At 40.2% G+C, this 21,953-nt stretch overlaps 1 protein-coding gene across 2 annotated transcripts; it reads left to right on the top strand.

Moving 5' to 3' along the window:
- Window positions 1-5,844: 5,844 nt before the first annotated feature.
- LOC133498437 (uncharacterized) lies at window positions 5,845-19,753 on the top strand. Of its 2 annotated transcripts, none has more exons than XM_061815245.1 (8): window positions 5,845-6,177; window positions 9,277-9,381; window positions 9,525-9,663; window positions 10,813-10,963; window positions 13,287-13,431; window positions 15,628-15,718; window positions 17,258-17,513; window positions 17,709-19,753. In XM_061815245.1, the coding sequence occupies exons 4-8, from the start codon at window positions 10,873-10,875 to the stop codon at window positions 17,948-17,950; spliced, it is 825 nt and encodes a 274-aa protein (XP_061671229.1). In that variant the 5' UTR covers window positions 5,845-6,177; window positions 9,277-9,381; window positions 9,525-9,663; window positions 10,813-10,872; the 3' UTR covers window positions 17,951-19,753. The 2 variants fall into 2 exon arrangements, with proteins under 2 accessions (XP_061671229.1, XP_061671230.1); XM_061815246.1 differs by lacking the exon at window positions 17,709-19,753 and having other exon boundaries at window positions 5,845-9,064; window positions 17,258-17,338; window positions 17,445-17,693.
- The last annotated feature ends 2,200 nt before the right edge of the window (window positions 19,754-21,953 follow it).

Below are 21,953 nucleotides of genomic sequence, written 5' to 3' on the forward strand. Positions count from 1 at the left end.
GCTGAGTGGTTTCTATTGTTTTCCAAACAAGTACTGTACACTTGAACGTAATTGTAGGTACCCCTATTCAATGAAGAAAATTCCTCAATGGTCACAAATAGGTTTAATGTAACAAAGTGGTGCTGAACGTAACATATTTAAGTGCCTTCACGTCAGAATCATTTTTTAATTTTTTTTTCTCCTACTTCATGTTTGCACCTGTATGGGTTGTCATTTCAAGGCAAAAGCCTGAATACCACTTGAAAATTACAGGATTTGAAATAGCTGCTAGTGTGATGTAGTTTGGTTAATATATTCTTATCTTATACCTGACCACGTCATGGTTCATACCTGGACAGTGAACTCAGCCGAATAGCGACATTGCTTTTCCAAGTTTGAAAGACTCAATCGCTGCCGGGCTATTAAAATACACGAAAAAAAGTTACGTTGTTTTACAACAAAACTTGAATTTATTTGGTATGTGATGAGAGCTGACAATTACCATATTGTGTTGTCACATGACCAACACATTGAGCCCCACAGCCCCTCTGCATCTCCTGATAGGCACACTGCAAAAAATTGTTGCTGTGGGCATAGAATTCCAAGGAGACTATCTGTCCTGATTGTCCATTTTAGTCACATGCTGTGATGATTTACTGAGCGTTCCTCCCAGTTCCACATACCACCTTGATTTTGCAATTCAGATATTCCATTGCAGTATGCAAAACAAGGAGATGAATCCGAGCTGTATTTTCAATGTACAAGCTGTCTTTGTTTTTCTCAAGCCAGCACATGGACAGAAAGCAAATACTTTGCACTGTTGTATTTAACGCTCTGCAAAAGCCATCCATCCATCTTCCAAGGTCGGGGGTGTGCTGGAGCCTGTCCCACATGACTAGGGACGAGAGGTGGTGTACGTGCTGAGCTGGTCACCAGCCATGTTGGAATTTACAACTGTAGTTAGGTGTTGTTGGAAAACAATATTTGTGTACTTTAGACTGTTTTTATGCCTTATCTATATATTTTTCCTGTTTGTAGTCTGAACTAAGCATCCAAGAACATGACATCTTGCAGATGCATTGATATGGACCTGTTAAACCCAAGCGGGAAGATAAACCATCCAACCAAAGCTAATTTACATGTCACATAATGATAAATTGACGTTTCTAATTCCAAATGGATAAGACCAACTAAAAAAGCTTTAAAAAAAAAAAAGACATTTTGGGCATTTCCAAACTTATTAAGGGGATATCAACTTCAAAATTAAATAGAATTGATGAAAAGGAACCTTCAATAGAAATCCTGAATTTATTTATGTGGTCCAACAGAATTAAAATATGTACTACATTGAAAATCTTCTTCTTTCGGCTTTTCCCGTTAGGGGTCACCACATCGTGTCATCTTGGGTGACAAAAATATAATGAAAATAAAACCGGCTGGGTAAAAAGGAGTCCCCTTCATATTTTGTTGCACAGCGTTTATTTCTGTAACACTTGAGACTTGTGCAACAGGTATTTTAGCTCAGCCCTCGCTAGCTAGTGGTTTCATTTATTTTGCCTTTAAAGTGTCCATGATCAAGAGATGAAACTTCTAAAACTTCCCGACAAGTCGCTCCAGAATTCCTTCAAATGTCATTGTATGCAACTTAAGTTCAAGACGACCTGTGCCAGTTGTCGTACAGCAACCACAGAATGGAACAGTATCTATGTTTGACAGTACAGTTTGTACAATTTTTGTTTTTCTTAATTACACAGCACAGACTAAATAGTTGGTACTGTTTTGTTAAAAAAAAAAAATCAATAAACTAACTTTAAAAAGAAGCAGCGCAGAAGAAAGCTCACAACAATAATGCACATTGATGATCCATATTGATGGACTGTGTCTACTTCTAAAATCTCATGATTATCATGGTATTCTGAAGGAAAATGTGCTCCCCAATGTCTGAAACCACATTCTCGTGTGCACCCAAAAGAATAATGAGCCAGCACACTAAGGACATTAATAAATTGCTTAAGAGCTCAAATATACAGTCAGAAAAAGCTACTCTTTGCCTGCGTGGGTTTTACTCTGGGCACTCCAGTTTCTTCCCACATCCCAAAAACACGCAACATTAATTGGAGACTCTAAATTGCTCCTTGGTCTGATTGTGAGTGCGGCTGTTTGTCTCTATGTGCCCTGCCATTGGCTGTCAACCAGTTCAGGGTATACCCTGCCTCCTGCCCGTTGACAGCTGGGATAGGCTCCAGTAGTCCTGCGACCCTCGTGAGGATGAGTGGGATGGAAGATGAATGAATAAATGGACCATAAAGCAATGTCTTTTTTTGTAACCATTGTGTTTATTCCTAACAATAATTTATTTATAGTTTGGTGCTCTTTTAGTAATGTTATTTTTTTTCTGAAGGAAGATTACCAGCAACTTTATCCTAGTTTGCAGTTTACAAGTTAATGACAGACTCATACTGCATCAACTTCAGTTAAGGAAGTCAGTCATGCACCCTTTGTCATGCCTCTGTTTTTACATACGGTCCAGCTTGTTTAACTTCATTCTCGACCCAAATTTTGCTTAACTCCGCCTTTTGTTAAGACCTACAATTGAAAGACTGTTAACTTCTTCGCTGATGCCATTTGACACTTTATGTGGATTGTCGAAGCTTTTGAGAGGTAATGATTTATTTAAATCATTTGGCCTGCTGTTGGTTATAGTACCTGATTTTGTGGAGATTCCAGTGGGACATAGTTTGTTTTTGAGAAGTAAAATATTGCAAGTATGAATTAACATTGCTAGGCTCCTTTGAAAAAATTTTGAAAACAATGCAAAAGTAGTATTTCACAGTAAAAAGACTTTCAAGGAACTGGAACGGTCTATTTTCATTAAAATTGTAAGTGGTAATAACTAAAATGCACTTCTAGAAAATTAATATAGGATGGAAATGCTTTTGCTTTCTGAATGTAAAGTTGAAGGAAACTTGACTCAGTCAACAGTTGTCCATGACCGTCTAGACCGCTTTGTGATATTGAAATACAAGAGTAACAAGTTTGAGGTTAAACTGTATTAGTAAACGTTATCCAAATGGAACAAGAAAATTGTAAATGTTGACATTGATTCTGTAAAACAGGCCATCTCCACATGTTAGCGTTTAGATTTTAGCAAGTAGCTCAGTTTTTTGGTATTTTGTCAAAATATTTCTGATGAAGTCTTCTGTGGCCTTCAATATCCAAGTAATATGGGTAACTAACATTAGGCAGTAAGAGAACATAATTTTTATACTTTCACTTTCAATGTAATGATAAATTGACAATACAATTATTCCATGATTAATATGTCAGTTTGAAATAGCTCAAACTAGTTTAACATTTATTGAAATCCGTTATGAACAACTTTCGAATCCATGTACGTATACTTATTAAACAGCAACATATTATTGTCAAAATCACGGGCAGTGTTCCAACACACATCACACTACGAAAAGGGTGGCTGACACCCTCAAAGGCCTTTTTAACAGCTCCCTAGTCACCTGTTTTACTGCTATGTGTTACACGTGTATGCAAATGTAAGAAATTCCGACGTGTTGCGTGTCAACAGGATGGACAGTTCATATTTTACTTGAGTTGAAAAAAATTCAAGATGAGACACTTATAAGTTGCCTTTATGCTTTGATACCATCCATCCATCCATCCATCCGTACAGTGAATGAGTGGTTACCACATCAACCTCAAAGTTCTGACGTTTGTGACTCTCCGCTTGGGCCTTCCTGTAAAGAGTTCTTCAGTTCCTCTCCGACACTCGAGCCCCCTTCAACATCCTCAAAAAATCATACACGTTAGTTTTAATGAAGACGATAAACTGCCCGCTGGTCTGAAGGAGAACAGTTGCCTATTTGCCTTGAGACCGACTAGCAACTAGTCCGGGATGTTCCCCGCCTCTCACCCCAAGTAAACTGGGATATGCTTCAGCTCGCCTCCAACCCTAATGAGGATAAGCTGTATTGAGAGTGGATGAATGATTTTTATTTTTTTGTTTTGTTTCACAATTTTAAGAATCAACAATCCCTCAGGTGACAGACTGGCTTTCCATTCAAACCAGATATGATTTCATCTTAGCGGTCGGACCGAACCCTTTTTGGCAACGCTAACATGTAGCACCCAGAACCTGCCGCGTCTCAGAATTGAATAGATACAACTATTCGATCCACATGAGTGAGCAAACGTTATTGTGGACAGCTCCTTTGTGTTTCTTTCAAAACTCTGTCTGCTCCATTTTGCAACATTTTTCATACAGCGGTCATTTGAGTTCATGGGAAATCGCATCCGAAGCTCCTGATTTCCACAAGTACTTCTGTCTTGTCTTTCAGCGGCACAGTATAAGAATTTCCACATTGCGTGGAATTCTCAACACCACTCAACCAAAATAAAATAAAATAACTGTTAGTTATATATTGTCTTTAAATCATCCTATTGTCATCGTTGTCAACGCCTAAATCAATATGGCCTTGAGGTGAACCATGTATGTAGATCTCAGTTGAAATGGAGTGGAAAATGATTTCAATATGCTTTCTTTTGACCGCCCAAGTGGCACTTTTCCAGTATCGTCAAGTATGCATCCTGACTGGTAGAACTCCTGCTCTTTCTGTGTTCCAAAGGTATAACACTGCTGCATGAATAAGAAGCCAAGATGGTTGACAGACTGACGTTGGCAATGGTGCTTCAGAGTCTGGCTCTCCTCTGGACAGGGCCGGCCCGTGACGCCTCCTCCCTGGGGCTCACAGTCCACGCTGTGCCCCTGCAAAGTGATGGAGGGCAATCGGTGGGCAACATTTTCTCTGCTCCAACTTTTTGAGCTATTCAGCCATCATTTCGCCTGCACATTATCTTGATGGTTATGCCGTCTTGTGGAACAAGAGCAGAATGGCAAATTAATAATCCTTCCAGGCTCACAATAATCCTCGTTTAATTGTTAATACAGTATTTGAAATGACTGCCAGCTTCATTTTCTTGAGCAAAAAAATACATCGCACCCCAAAATTATTGTTGATATTTTAATATGATTGAAAAAAATATAATCTCCAATTTATTGTTTCAATGAGGGAACGTCCTCGGCTTCTGCATTTGATGTCAGGCTTACGTGTCCAACATGAAAGTTGGCCAAAATCTGGCTGAAAACCAAACATTTAATTAGAAAACAAATCAAAAATTACTACCAATTCTATTTTTGGTCGGAATTTTTTTTCCCTTCAGATGACATTTGAAAGTCTGGAACCCTGAAACAAGTGCCAATGTTCACAAGATCCGCTTGGTCCTTTAATTGAGTTCTTATTTGAACGGGTCTGGAGGTCATCAAGTTTGGGTGCGACCAGTGAAAATGAATTATTTTAACGTTAATTCGTGATTTACAAAATGGGGGTGGGGGATTACATTTTCCATACTTGGTCAGGAAGGTTTGCATGATTTAAAAAAAAAAAAAAAAAAAAAAACTTTTCCATACTATTTAAACTGTGCTCATAAAATAATTTAAAAACTGCATGTTATGTTTAGTTGGGTTATCTTTGTCTGATAGTTACAGTAAATTTCTTTGATGTACACACGCTGTGGCGACTCCGAAAGGGACAAGCCGAAAGAAACAACAACTTAGACATTGAAATGGGGAAATTATGCCAAAAAAGAGATTTGTTAGCAAAAAAAAAAAAACTTTATGGCACTGTAGCACTGTTTGAAGAGAAGTTTTGAGTTTTGCAGAAATGAAAAAATATATACAGTGTGTGTGTATATATATATATATATATATATATATATATATATAATATATATATATATATATATGTATATGTGTGTGATTTTCACTGTCGTATGAATCCACACACAAAATGATGGCTTCTTTCCACATTTCAAAGTTTTTAGGGAATCATTTAAGCAGTTGTGTGTGTTTTTGTTTTCTGTTCAAATGCTTCAATTACACTCAATAATATTTGGGATATTTGACATGGTTTCTCTTCTGTTTTTTTTTGTGCTGGTGAGAGCTCATTTTACTGTAATTGCATCCAATCCATGCCTGCCATTATCCGGACTGTGTACCGAAGGGGTCAACTGCACACTTCACAAAGCCCACTTCCCCTTCAGCGGCACAAAACCCGACCCGGGCTGGTGTGTTCACCAATGGGAGCAAGTGGTCCCCAGTGACTACAATGGCACGATCAGTTTGAAGTACGAGTCCTAATTCTGTTTTTCAAGTTTTCCTTTTCTTATTATTGCATATAGAGCTCGTGCACCTACGTCACCAATCTCACGTGACTGGGCATATTGCCAGTCAAACAAACCATTCGTCAATGCCGACTCGGTTGGAGAGGACGCAAAAATACATCTTATAGCACGACGCGCAGAGTTTTGTCCGATACCGTTAAACTTTTAGAAGGTGATAATAAACGAAGGTACGTGGAAAAATGAGAGACACTTGGCATAGAGGACACATTTAATGCCAAAGTCGATGTTTTCGCCGATAAGAAAGTGGACTCCTAACTCGCTTCTGCTTGTCTTGGACAACTGGATCTACACATGGATCTGGTTAGTAAGTCTTCAAGATTTACATAGAAGACTTTGAAAGCGTATAAAAGTCTGGACGCATACAAATACTTTGTTACTGGATCGGTTCTCAATCAAAAATAAATCCCACATATGATGATGTGATGGAGGCACTCAGATTGTTTCAATACAAATACCAATATTTAAATAAATGACCCCTGGTTTTACACAAACCCGCATTCATTAACTATGATTGGAAAAAACAAGACGACAGCGTGTTGCCTCCTCTGTACACGGAAGTGTATCGCTGCCACACATAAACCTCTCTGTGACAGAAGGTTTATTTTCTTTTTTTAAATACGCATTGTTCTCAAATGAGTCAATTTGACATTATAGATGCTGATTGGTCATTTGAGATTAAGAATAATTCCTACCTGAAATTAAATGATCCCTACACAGTCGTGTGTATTTGCTTGGGCACCATCCATCACATTTAATTGCCGAAATCCCTCGCTCTTTTCTCATCTTTTCATCTGATATGCTATAGAATAATCTCTTTGAAGAACTGTCTCGTCTGTTGTGACAACCAACAGCACAACAGATCTCCGGTATTGTAAATATTCTACTCCGTTTCAATGTCTCCCACAATGTCAAGCAGCTCTGTTTGCCCGGCAATATGGTGCTGTGAAAATGGTGACGTCACGTGCACGAGCTCTATAAACACTATGAAATTGTGCATGGCCCCCAGATAAAAACATCAACATTCAATCATCAGCAAATGCGCAAAAAATGATTGATTCAACATTTAAAAGTGCTTCAGTAAAAATGTTCTTTGTTTTCAAATAACAAAGGCAATAGAAAGCTACCTTAAAGCCCAAGTGTCATCACTATAAACAATATAAAATAGATATTGTAATGAAAAATACAGCGCGTCATCCATGCACAAAGTTGCACAAGTGTCATTCTACGATATCCAAGTGGTCGCCATATTGGCTGCATCCTCCGTCCGTGACGTCACCCAGCCATTCGCCAATGAAAACACGCGGTGCACCCTAACTATGGGATTCAAACGCATCCCTTCTGACACGGAAGCGCTTTTCAAAAAGGAGAACACCACACAACCGAGTGAAGTTACCGGGGCAATATTACACTATTGTTTTGAGCCATATTCAGATGATATGGGATCACCGCCAAACCGCATCCACGTCCGATCCACTTCTGCGGCGGAGATGAGCCATCACGGATGAGGGGGCCGGTGTGGCTTATGACAGAACCGAGCGGTCCTGCTTTAGGGGGATGTTCACAGACGCCGCTGTACTGAGTAACACAGTCGAGCCGTGCGCTTTATGCGCGCAAGCGGCTGAGTTCTTCAGAGTCGCCCCCGTCCACAAAGCCCGACGAGCAGCCTTCGCAGAAGCAGTGACCGCTGAACTTGGCGCCTCAGCCGGTGTAGCTGATTTTCGGCGCCATGGTGGCATATAATGGAGTAGAGTCGTGCTGCTTTTAGGGGGATGTTTAAAGCCTCCGCAGTACTTGTTGAACACCGTCGAGTCGGGGCGCATTACTGCATACCTGTTATTTGGAACCCACGAAGCTCTCGTCCTCTGCACCCGTGCAATCCATTTTTCACAACGAACAGGGTCTCTTTCAAACTTATGAAGGGTAATTCCATTCTCCTGAGTGTTCAAGCAATGTCCAGCAATGCAATGAGCCGCCATTTTGGCTAACATGAAGGAACAACGAGCTACCTTCCCGGAGGTTAAACTGATGGAAACAAACGAGTCCACTTGGGGGCGCCGCTGTCCGGTATGTCACTTCCTGCTTCTTCTCGAAAACAAATCCCTCGAGAGGATTTTCATGGCGGGAGTTACAAAAAGATGTGTACATCAAAATAACGTTTTGTGGTGGAAAAAAAACGCATGGGCCCATATTGGCTGGCGTTTTTTCATTAATGACATACTAAAAATCATCCATTTCGTGACAGGAGCCCTTCAAAAAAAAAAAAGATTCCTTTCCCTGACATCTCATGTGCTGGTGATGATGATGTCTGTTGGGGATTCGGACAGTGACAGGCTTTCCAGAAAAAAATTGTTGATGAATCACGTGAATTGACCTGTCTCGCCTCTCTGAAGGCAAAAGAGTAAAAAGAGTGATGACTTCGGTGTGAAGTGTTTGTACTGATGGTGGTCCTGGCTCTAGTGTGATAACTGGTGTCGGCAATGTCCTGTAATGACGGAACAGGGGAAACCAATTACTTTTTTTGCAGTTCTTACTACTCTTTGTAGTGTTTTTTTTTTTTTTTTCCCTGTCCACAACTGAGCAGGCTGCATACCACGGCGTAATGCAGGCTACCAGCGGTCTCTGCCAGATGTTGATTCTTTTTAAAATCCTGAGGAAGTGAATACATTGCCTGGCCTTTTCAACATTGGCTGCGGTATTCTTAGTCCGGGAGAGGGTGTCTGTCCTGTATCTCCTGAGAAATTGAAAACTTTACGTGAAGTATTTCCACACAGTCACCATCGAAGAAAATGGGGGATGGGTCAGCTCTGCATTTGCTTAAGGCCAACGTACAGTAAGTTCTTTGGTTTCCTATATATTCTAATTTATGTTGTTTGCAGAGCACCACAGACACATTTTGAGGAAAAGACCAAAACACCAGTTCCCTCTTTTTGCCACTTTCCTCTTTGTAGTATAATAAGCATGAAAGAAACCGCTATCTTATATGTTCCTGTATTTTAATGACATTTTCAGCTCTTTAAGCCCCTTTTTTTTCCAACCTTACAGCTCCAGAACCTCCTTCCACGTATTAATGAAGGTGACGCCTCAGCTACGTGCAAACAATGGGAAATTCAATCACCCTGCTTATGTTGGCCTGCCTCCTCCAATAAGGTCATTTGTACACACGCATGAGGAATTGCACTCAAGCAGCTGACATACTTGCTTGAAGTGTTCATCTCAAATTAGCCATTTCTTTGTTACTTGCAATCCTGTGCTGTATTTGTGAATACTGCTTTCGGCTCATACGGGAACAGGGCACGTGAGAAATGCAGTCATCACATCCGACTGTCGGTGAAAGATCTGGATGGAGACGAAGTGCGATGCCGTTTTGCCATGGAAGAACAAGGGGAGTGTCTCGACTGCACTCCCCACTCTTTTATAGAGTTGTCCAAGGTTAGTGGGACTTCAATCTTAAACCCAGCACACATTTGCCCACTTTAAACAAAAAAAGGGTGAATGTGCAGTCCACCGCTACTTTTGATAGTTTTAATTACTGTAAATTGGAGTGTGTTATTTGAAGAAAATAGTCATACAGATACTTCAGCTGGTAGTTTCAGGGTTGTACAAAAATGACAAAGAAATGACTATAAATGTTTGTAGAGAGTTGGTCAAGAAAGAGGGCCATTTAATTTTGGTGACTAGCAGATGGGAAAATAAATGCTTGGTTTTCTTCTGTTGAGAGTCTGCCATTAACAATACCGTGCTCCATATATAAAATGAATTAAAAAAAAAAGAAATCCATTTGGAAGCGGGCTTTCAAATTTATAGTTTATAGTTGGCTTGGTTTGGTTGGCATTTTATTTTTTGGGTGTGGTTGAAAGAGAGAAAAGTTTGTCATTTTCATTGTAAGTTTGCAAAAATGTTAAGATTGTTCCGATGGGAATGTCAATGCTGATTGTTTTAATGAGCCATGTAACTTTAATGGATCACACGTCTGATGCTGCTCATAGTGGTCAAAGGGATCGCTCAGGGGCTGTGTGTGTTTGCTCAGATACATAAATAAATAGAGGGAACATTAATGCTATGTATTAGTATTATTATGTATTGCAGTGTATCCAGCAAAATAGATGAGACCTAAAATCCTGGTCATTGCTCATTTCTTAGAATTCGGGGGCTTCATCACAATGGAGGAGGAACACACAAAATTGTGTCTTCATTTGAACTTGTGGGCTGAATTTCTGACCCAGTATGAAAAAAATATTCAAAAATTACATTTTTCTGTCAATACGGGGTGCTGCGTATACACTAATGAGGAAAAATATGAACTTAAAAGCTTTGAACAAATGGTAGCAATATAACAAAAAGTGAAACATTTAAGAGGTCTGAAATTTTTCATACCCAGTTTATGTAAATGTTAATACCATAATGCAAAGTGACTCTGTTACTGTACTGTATACACACAGTACTGTATAGCGTTGTAAGGGATGGGACACAGTATATTGGGATAGTGGGATACAATGAAGTCATTTTCATCATGTAACTAAACCTGGTCAAACCTGGTCAACTGTCTTTTTCATCCACAATATCTCTCAAATTTGCTAGGACGCATGTGCATTGAAATTCACCTGAACTGCACCAGTTGGGCAGTATTCCATCTACCTGATGGCAGAGGACTACCTCCCTACCCCCAAAGTGAGCCAAGTCAGTGAGAGGCAACCCCTCAGCTCTGTGCCTGTGCAGCTGTCCCTTTCTGGTGAGTCTGACAATGAAACAGATGCTTACTTTGCAGATACAGTAAATCTGAAAGTGCCTCAAAATGTATATTAATAATGTTGAATAAAATTGTTATTAAATGATTAAACCAGGGGCCACGGTGGAGCAGCTGTAAAAGTGTTAGTCTCACAGTTCTGAGGACCCGGATTCAATCACAGCTCTCCCTGTATGGAGTTTGCTTGTTCTCTCCGTGCCTGCATGGGTTGCCTCTCGGCACTTCGGTTTCCTCCCTCCTTCCAAAAACATGCAACATGAATTGGACACTCTAAATTGGCCCGAGGTGTGATTGTGAGTACAGCTGTTTGTCTCTATGTGCCCTGTGATTAGCTGGCAACCAGTTCAGGGTGTACCCCGCCTCCTCCCTATTGACAGCTGGGATAGGCTCCAGCACTCCTGCGACCCTTGTGAGGATAAGCGGTTAAAAAAACGGATGGATGGAAAATCGTTATTTCATGATTAAACCAAACAAGTAACTATCGACAATTGCTTTATTTCAACTGCAAAGAACATGCGAGGATGAACTCCAGTACATAATGATGATTTCATCCTTACATCACAGCAATGAACTCCCAAACCTGAATACATGGAAAGCCGTCAACCGTGCCCAAAAGAGATGGGTCCGCAAAGGCTGTCTCTCTACTTCCCACCGACCACAACCCCTCCCAAGCAAAAGAATGAAATGATTCTTTGTATGCCAAGGCACTGTTGTTCCTGGCTGGAGAAGAAAACAGAAAGGAAAAAGGAAATTAGTAGTAGAAATTAGTATAAGTTGATACAACGTGGAGGTCTATCAAAGGTATCTATCAAAAGTATTTTGTCATTATCATTTCCATATTAAAAGCTTTTCATGCATAAAAAAACAAAAATAGTAGATTGGTGCAATGTAATATATAATAAATGTGTGAGTCATTTTTTGTATACTGTATTTCATTTATTTTCACCCTGTGTAACATGTGATTATAAACCCTCAAAGGGAAACAGAAAAGTATCCATCCATCTGTTTTCTTAGCCGCTTATTCTCAGAAGGGTCATCCAAGGGTCATCCAACATTTTTGGTGCATTCATCTGTAACTATGTTGCTTGCCAGACCTTTGCAACCAATGGTCTGTGAAGCCTGTCACTTGACCTTCATTTGGTAGAAAATTCATGTTTCCATAATAAATAAATAAATAAAACACTCAGGTGTTATGGTGCGTCCAATTTAAAACACATTTCTTTGGTCGCTTTCGGGGCACTTTAATAATGTGGCTGTGGTCTGATGTTGTGGTCCAGTTTGTCTTTCTTTTTATACAAAGAAGACTATTATATGATACATGTTGACGACTTTGTTATCCATATATCCGTGTTATATATAGTGCACTGTAAGTGGCGTGCTTATATTCTTCTCCAGTGGAGCCGTCATATTCCACCTGTACGGGTGAGCCTGTGGCGACAGGAAAGACCCCCAAAGAGCATACGACATTCAAAAATATAAATGCAACACTTGTTTTTGCTTCCATTTTTCGTGAGCTGGACTCCAAAATCCAAACCCTGTCCTACATACACAAAAGGCCATTTTATTCAAATATTGTTCACAAATTTGTGTTAGTGAGCATTTCTCCTTTGTTGAGAGAATCCACGCCACCTCACAGGTGTGGCATATAAAGATGCTGATTAGACTGCATGATTATTGCACAGCCGTGACTTAGGCTGGCTACAATACAAGGCCACTCTGAGACGTGCAGTTTTACTTTGCCTTGTCTTCTACGGCTTTGAACGTGTGTCTCAAACTATGCACTTGTTGCCATTCATCCAACGGCTTCAAGTGTAGAGATATAGTTTGAGTAACACACAGTACTGTGTACAGTAGCCTCAAAGCTGCCATTTCAGATTCTGCTCTTAAAAAGTCAGTCAGAAACTTTCAGTCAAAACAGGGCCTGAAGGTCATTATCTTCAAAGACCTCACTCACTTATAACTGTGCAAACGTGACACAGTGGGGGGGATACGCACACATGCAACGTTTTGACAATGCGCTGTTCCATGTCATTGATGGTGCATCCCAGCAATTTATTGGGTTACACATTGTTTATGTTACAGAGGCCCCGTAGCTCAGTGGTTAGAGCACTGGTTTGGTAAACCAGGGCATCCGGCGTAAAAATTGTGCCAAACATATATATGCGTTCATCTGAGATGACACGCTGTGGCGACCCCGAAAGGGACAAGCCGAAAGAAACACACACACATTGTTTATGTTACGTGAGCGGCAGTGCAATCACAGGATAGCCATTTCCCAATGGGCTCCAATTTTATTCCACCGTTTCAGAAATCGCAGTTGTCGGCCAACCTGGGCTCATTAAGTATGACTTGACTTCAGCCGCTGGCGTGTCACAAACGTCCATGTCCTGGGTCCGTGGGGAAGACACTCTCTCCAGTGTTCTCCCTGTGTGTTTTGTTGCCAATTCCATGAGGTAAGTAAACCCAAGTGATGTGGCCACTTTTGCATGAGTGATACTTCACCAGCAGGGAGAGGAAGAAACCAAGTTCCTGTCTTTAAAGATTAGATCCAAATTCCACTCAATGCTCTTTATTAATGATTGTCCAGCAAGAATATTATATTTAATTACACTTTAAAAAAAGAAGTCTGAACAACACACTTGATTGTGTGATGGATCTTATAGAATATACTTATGTAATTCAGATACATTATGCTAAATTTGAACAGACTTCTATAAAGAGTTACAGGTATAAACACACACACACGAGTGAAGCGTTGAAAACTTAAAACAATCGGTCATGAGCCAGTTGATTGTATGGTTGCTATCATAATAGGGATCTCATTTGCATGTCTGTCCAGTTTGCAGTCAGAGCCTCGATGTGTGTGGCTGTACCAAAGTAAGGCATTTTTTAAAAAAAAATCTCATCTTTATTTACAGGATATCAATGTATATTTAAATTTGCTTCTCTTGATCATTGCAGGAGAAGTAAAGAGTCTTCCTCATGGAACAGGTTATAAGAATCCACTCCCCACCCCCACCCTTTTTTGTGGAGTTGAATTCTTTTAATGCCGCCATTTGTTTATGAGTGAGCATAAGAATGTGGTGTTGTCTGCCACCAGAATTGATTTGTAATGAGACAAAAATGACACTGGTCCTTCCTCTTGGCTCACTGAGCAACATCAACCTGACTGAGCTGCAGCTCAACAGCCCCACTTGTCCTGTTACCTTCAACGACACTCATCTCACTGCACACATTCCATTAGATGGTTGTGGGACCAAAACTGTGGTAATAGGCTGAAGTGGGTTTTTTTTCCATCTCTTTTTATTCTGTTGAGTTTCATTTTCTCGTGTTTCAGCACGCTGGCACGGAGCTGGTTTACACCAACACCTTGAAAAGTGTGCGTCCTTACTCCATTATCACCCGTCAGCCCTCCCCCATCCTCCCGCTGGCCTGCCGCTTCCCTGCTGCAATCCAAGTCAGGGGCCCGAGTTTCAAAATCACTGATCCCAAAACAGCTTTTGATAGTACTCATATTTGGCTAGAATTTCACTTGCCAGGACAGGGACCACTAGCAAAATACACATCCAATCCAGAATTCAGCCCCCTTGATCTGATGCCGGATTCAGCACCGGAGCGTCATATCCGTGCTCTCCAAGGGCAGCTGCGGTCCAGGATCAAAGAGCTGGACCTCCATTTGATGAGCAACACCACAGTGGATCGAGCTGAGCTTGTACAGCAGTAGGTAAGGAGGCTCTCCATAGTGGATTTATAAAACTTTATCAGCAAGTGTTGGAGGAGCTAGGCTTTGTTCCTGAGGAAGTACACTCTCTAACATGTTTTCTTCACCTGATGAGAAATCGACCAGGTGAGAGCTGCCAAGATCTGGACTCCAAGAAGCTTGCAGCTTTTCACCCTCTCCACCTTCTCTCTATACATGTAGAGGATGGTGTGCTTGGTGCTCTTGGATTCCCAGATGTCTATGATCATTTCCTTTCTCTTGGCTGTATTCAGGTCCAGGTTTTGATTTCATACCAACGCCTGAGATCCCAGACCTCCTCCCAGTAGGCCGACTCATGGTTGTCCCTGATCAGGGTGGTGCAGTCATCACATTTTATAATGGTTTTGTTGGGGAGAATGTGATGGTAATCACATATAAATATTGAGTAGAGGAGTGGGCTGAGGACAAAGTGCTGAGTCTTCCCTGTGTTCAGCATGAGAGTAGAGTATGTTTACAATGTTCTGTTCCACATCAGACACTAAGTGAGTGATAACTTCAAATAACATTTGATTTGATGGGGGTCGGTATGTGGTTGCACAGTTGACCCATGCCAATTTCTGCCATTGGTAATGTGGTTCATACCTGGTGCTACTGCGGCTGAATAGGGCCGTCGTGCCACTCCAGAAGGACAGGATAGTTGTTGCTCAAAGCAGGTGAAGAATTCATTCAAGGTTAACAAGGCATCATTCTATTCCCTTGCTCTCAGCAAGGTCCACCACGTTGACTCAAACTCTCTGGTCCGGGAACACTTTAATGATCTTCGTTATGGTCACACACAATACTTCATACTCTACAGTAAACACACACAGTACTTCACAACCTGGGTGTACCTCGAGTTCTGCTAATCCAAAACATTTCCCATGAATTCTGTCATGATTTGTCTTTTCAGATGCAAAGTTATCAACACAACAAAAGAGATTAGAGCAACAAGCAACACAAAGATCTATCGCCTTGATTTGACCACCATGGTAGAAAATATGGTCTGTACTTTTTTTTTCCAGATACATTGATTCTTTCTGTTATTTAACCTTGTACTGTGTCAATATAGAGTCAATATAGAAATGCTATACACACTTTACTCAATACAGTACATGCTGCTTAAAATGGGCTTCTATTCATCTATCATATGCATGCAATGCACAAAAAGTCCCATTTTCATAATATTTGGGAAATCACACCAATTCAATGGTTTTGTACTTTGGTTATGCAGAAACTTGTATATTTTGAACTGCAGGATTCCGTTTTGCCCAGGATTGTGCATACTATGTTACATAATCATCATCGACTTCTCAAATATTGTTCACAATCATTTGTTGTTGAGTTAGCTCCCACTTAGAAAACTGTTTTCTATCATCTACATATTAATATGAATCTATAAATCTCATGAAATTAACAAATCAAACTGTAAAAATAAATATCTGCAGAACCAAAACATCTATTACATAATCAAACATCTGATCACCTTTCCCATTTTGAATCTTGATCACTGATTCTTCTGCTTAGTTAGAATGCCATCCCACAATAAAAATACTATATTGTATTGTTAATGTAAAAGTAAACTATTGCCTCCTGTATGTTGTTGTTGAGTCACTCAAGGCGCCTGAGGATGGTCCTCAGAACCGCTAGACTCACATATGGGAGGCTCAGAAGAGAAGAAGCAGAAGAGGATGGGAGAATGTCGGGAGCAAATGATGACAGGGTGATAGATATGGAGCTAGAGGGGGCACTGTGACCAGCTTGCGCCATTGGGGCCCGCAGTAGAGAACCCGAGCAGAAACTCAAAACGAGGCCTTGAAGTCCCTTTGAATATCGGGTCTGGCTGGAGTATGTCCTTTGGAACCCTCGTTGAGGGGGGCAATACAGGTGATCGAAGTGAAGTGTATGTTGCTGTTGAGGTTGTTGTTGTGACTTCATTTTTAATCGCGGGGATCTTGGTGATTCGCCCATTTTCCGTGGGTGCTTCAGTGGGACCAGCCTTGGTCCCCGTTCCAATTGCTGATGGAGTGTGTTCTCTCCATTCCTTGAATCTAGCCCCAGTCACTTACATGTTTTCTGAGGGGGGAGGGGGCAGGGGTACCTTGCAGGCCGCAGGGCCTTCTATAGGATTTTGTCCTTGGCTAGTTTGGGGGTGACTCCACCTGTTGCACTCAGGGTTGGGTAGTGGGTGCTGGCTACAGTTTTTTTAATGTTTTGTTTTCTTCTTTTTGTTTTTTTTTTTTTGTTTGTTTAGTTTAGAATGCAAAAAACAATAACATTAACCTGAGTCTCATCAAGCTTGATGGCTTGTATTCATTATTTTTTTTAACTATTTAAAACAATGTCATTTTAAGTTCTTCCATTGTAAGTACATATGCACTTCCTTAATTTTATCCTGCTAATGCATCAGTTATAAATGTATTCCAAAAACGAATATTTATAAATGCATGTCTTACAAAGAGCATAAGTCAAGTTAGTTTTAAAATTTTGAGATCTCACCTCTATTGACTCTGACCCATACCCTTTACTATCGTCTCACACAGATGTATGTCAAGTGCGAGGTCGATTTGTGCATCGCCTTCCTTCCTTCCCAGACTTGCACAACACCCTGCAACACGGTCTCGGTGAATAGAGCGCCTACCACTATGATGAGCAAGGCTTTCACCGTCAGGTCGGGACCTGTTAATCTTATGGGAACCATACCAGCTCCATCTCCAACTGTTATCCCAGGTGCAGCAGGACAAAATCAAGGTCCTGCAACTGCTACTATAGTTGAAGCAGTCACCATCAAATCAAGTGGTAAGATACATCCTCAAAACACGGCATAGATTTAGAAGTTTGACTCTTGAATCAGGCCTGCTTTTGTGGGGCACATATATTCTCCCCTTGCTAAAGTGTCCATAGGTGTGAATGGGAGCGTGAATGATGACTTCAGTGTGTATATTCCTTGTGATTGGTAAAACATGTGGAATTTCCTTTTTTCATCTCTTGCAGCTCCAGAGCAGACCTCTTTCATGGCAATGGGAATTACCTTTCATATTATCTGTCTTTATCTCAACTTTAATATTACCTACATATTTCTTTGTCTTCATTCTCTGCAGGTTTTTCATTATCTTTTTTTGAAAAATGGCTGTAGTTCCTGTCTGTCAAGAGGAATGATGAATGATGGAGTTGTAGTGGAGCTGTTTTGTACGCTGTCCTGGAAGTGCAAACTAATATACAGTAACAAATTGTGAAACACTAACATCACTGGAGATTTTCTAGTTATAGAAAGAAAATAATTGTCTTATATAATAAGCGTTCTTTCATCAATATCAACAAATTATTCTATTTAGTTATTTATATGTTTCTGGAAGAGTTTGGTATTTGTTGGCAAGCATGACATATTTGTATGAGGAATAGGTTGCAGCATCTCAAGTTTTCAGAAATGGATTTAGAAATCACAATTTCGAGGAAGTTGGGACATTATATAAAATCTAAATACATCAATACAATGATTTCCAAATCATATTAAATTGAAGACATTACAAAGACAAGATATTTAGTGTTCAAACATATAACTTTATTGTTATTTTGCAAGCATTCAGTCATTTTGAATTTGATTTGATCTGATGTAACATAAAAAAAAGCTGGGACAGGGCATGTTTATCATAGTGTTACATCGGCTTTCCTTTCACCAACACTCAAACATTTGGAAAATGAGGATACAAATTTTTCAAGCTTTGGAGGTGGAATTCTTTCCCATTCTTGTTTAATGTCCAACTTCAGTTGCTCAACTGTCTGGGATCTCCATTTTTGTATGTTGCGCTTTGTAATGCTTCACACGTTTTCAATGGTCGATATAGTCGTCTTGTGCTGCAGGCAGTACAATCTCATACTTGCACTTTTTTATTATGAAGCCATGCTGTTGTTGTTGTTGTTATTGTTGTTGTTGAGTCACTCGAGTTGCCCGAGGATGGTCCTCAGAAGCACTAGACTCACAAGTGGGAGGCTCCGTTGTCCTCTGAAGAGAAGATGAAGTAGAAAAAGATGACCAGAGAATGTTGGGAGCAAAGGATGACAGGATGATAGATATGGAGGGAGAGGGAGTCCTGTGACCAGCCTGTGCCACCAGGGCTATCGGGGGAGAACCCGAGCAGAAACTGCAAACGAAGCCTCGAATTTCCTTTGAATATCAGGTCTGGCCAGAGCAAGTCCTGTGGAACCCCAGTTGGAGGGGCAATTCAGCTGATCGAAGCGAAGTCTCAGGAAAAAGGGCGCATCCCACGGCACGAGTCACAGTGAAGTGACCAGGCTTCGTAAGGCTCCCCAGGAGGAGAGCCCCTCGCAGGACACCATAGGAAGGCACCTGGTCTTCATCCTGTGCCATGCTGTTGTAACACTTGCAGGATGTGACATGTCATTGTCTTGCTGAAATAAGCAGGCATGTCCCTGAAAATGAAACTTCTTCCATGGCAGCCCAAGTTTACCAAAACCTATACTGTATGTATCTTTCAGCATTAATGGTGCCTTCACACACATGTACTGGTTACCCATGTCACTGATACTGACGCACTTCCATACTGTCACAGATGATTAAGATGAAGAGAAGATTTGCCTAAAAAATGTTCATCAGTTTGAACATTAAATATTTTTGTCTTTGTAGTGCATTCTATTGGAAACTGGTTGAAAAGGGTTGGCAAATGATTTTATTCTGGTTTTATTTACATTTTACACAACATTCCAACTTAATTGGAATTGAGGTTTGTCGATTAATAAGAACAAAAATAATACATTAAGACAATGGCCATTAAGCCAATTTTACTCTTGGTTTGCCTTATCATATGCCACTTTTGATCTTTGGTTCAGATTTTTTTTCATGGTTTTATCCTTATACTCGAGTTATTATGAAAGGGTCTAATACAAGCAACAAGCAATGACAATAAAGATTCCAATTCTAATGTTGTGTTCATTGAGCTGCTAATCGCCTTAACCAGCTTTAATAACCAGCAGTAACCATCTTATAAAATGTGGAAAAATATACTGAGTTTCGGAGGGGAAGACAGCACAGGTAAAACTGATGTACCTTTTTTTAAAGATTTGAAATAAAATTTGATATCTACATTACATATTAATAAACATGAGTAGTTTAATAAAATATTTTATGGTCTCTGTTCTTCCCATATCCAGGATTAAAAGGCTGCTGTTCGTACAAAATGATGCAGCACGACTTTTGATGAGGATAAGAAATTTTTATCATATTACAAACTGATCAACTTGCTTTGACTCTTGTTCCAATTAAGATGTATTTTTCAGGTTCTGTTACTCATAAAATAGTACATGGTATATCACCGTATGTGACTTACAGTAGTTGTACCATGTGTTCTTTCACAAAACCTACATTCATAAAACCCTGGTCTTTTGGTGACTGAGAGAGCCAGAAAGAAGTCAGCAGGCTCGAGAACAGACATTACCCCAATAGAAATGTTTAAATGCCGACTTATTTTTACTCATTGGCCTTTAGTTAAAGTGAATATAGGGGTGTTTTACTGCTGCTTGTCTGGTCTACCCCCTCTTTTCCTGCTCTGAGAGTGGGCAAGGTAACAATGACTGAATTTGAGGCTGCTGAACTGATTTCACACTGACCAACTGGGATGTGATCTGAGGTGGTCCACTTCGTCTGAGTTGTTGCTTTGAAGGCCTCTACTCCAACCAACCTGACCAGGTCCAGAGACTAAACTAATTTCTCAAATATGTCTTCCTGTGGTGCCTCTTCTTTTTTAAGTTGACTTGCATGCCATTTTAATTAAAATTGTACAGCACCATACTATGTGATAAATGTAGTCAACTAGACATTCATTGTAGCCTGGTTATCCTGATACCCCCCATCTGCAGTCCCTTTGAGACGCTTATGATTAAGGGCTATACAAATAAGCCTGACTTAACTGGAAACACATAAAACATCCTTGACTGAAATTCACTTTAAGTATCTTAAGTGTCAGCAACAACATGCACTCAGGTGGGATATGAACCAGCAACCCTCCAGGCATCTTCTGTTTCAAACCATGTATGGCAGGGCGTTCCAGCATGTCTGCCTCACAGTTCAGAGTAAGTATCTTGCCGTCGCGTGTGAATGTTCTCTCCATCCTTGTGTGGATTTGATCTGGGTCCTCCCATTTCTTGCCACTTTCCAAAAACATGCATGCATGGTTCATTGGAGACCTTAAATTATTTGTGAATGTAAAGTCGAGTACAGTGCCATGAAAAAGTATTAGCCCCTTATTAAATTATGATCTTTTGCATAGTTTAATATCATCAAACAAATGTAAATATCAGACATATATAGTCCCAGTGCATTTAAAATGCTGTTATTAAATGCTGATTTTGTCATGGTCTATGTTTTTGGTTTGTTTCTTGATTTCCTGTTTGATATTTTTCACATTTTAGGGTTAGGGTTAGGTTTTTGCCACTCGTTATTCCTTGTTGTCTTGGCAGTCTGTGTGTACTTAGCTCCCGAGTTTCTTTCAGTTCTTGTCGCTTCATTGTTAATGTCAGTATCCTTGCCCATGTCTGTTTCAGTGTCTGTGCCATGTCCTGAGTCTCCAGTCAGTTTTAGGTTTAGTTACGTGCTTCTTTATGCTTTGTTGATTAGTTGTGGGATTTATTTTGTTTGTTTGTGTTTCAGTGTCTGTGCCATGTCCTGAGTCTCCAGTCAGTTTTAGGTTTAGTTACGTGCTTCTTTATGCTTTGTTGATTAGTTGTGGGATTTATTTTGTTTGTTTGTTTGTTTTTTTTTATCATTTGCCTTTTTTTTTTAATTAAATATTTTTGAGACTCCTACCCTCCTCCTGCCTTGCCTTCCTGCTTCCCTGCACTTGGGTCACATCAGGATTTACGCCACTTCAGAGTGAAGGAAGATGATGCTCTGAACAGGTGTATTAAGGGATTAAAAACGAGGGCAGTCGACCCTGCAGTTTAGTGACAAAACCTGTGGAAAAGAAATGTTTATTGTTGTTGTTGCGGTGGAGTAGCACTTTCTATGGATCATCCTCTGAGTTGTTTCTAACACATTTAGTAAAATGGGTTTTTAATATGAGGGACAAACTCAATCCTTTATTTTTGTTCATTATTCTCCCCCACAGTACTGTACAGGTACAGAAAACGTTCATTTGAACATTGAGAGGTGTATGGATCTCCATTCTCCACCCTCCCAGTTTGCAGCCTCTGACTTCAATCCAGTATTTGTTTTCATCTCCCCGA

This window comes from Syngnathoides biaculeatus, chromosome 3 (genome assembly GCF_019802595.1).
Source record: "Syngnathoides biaculeatus isolate LvHL_M chromosome 3, ASM1980259v1, whole genome shotgun sequence".
NCBI classification, from domain to species: Eukaryota; Metazoa; Chordata; class Actinopteri; order Syngnathiformes; family Syngnathidae; genus Syngnathoides; species Syngnathoides biaculeatus.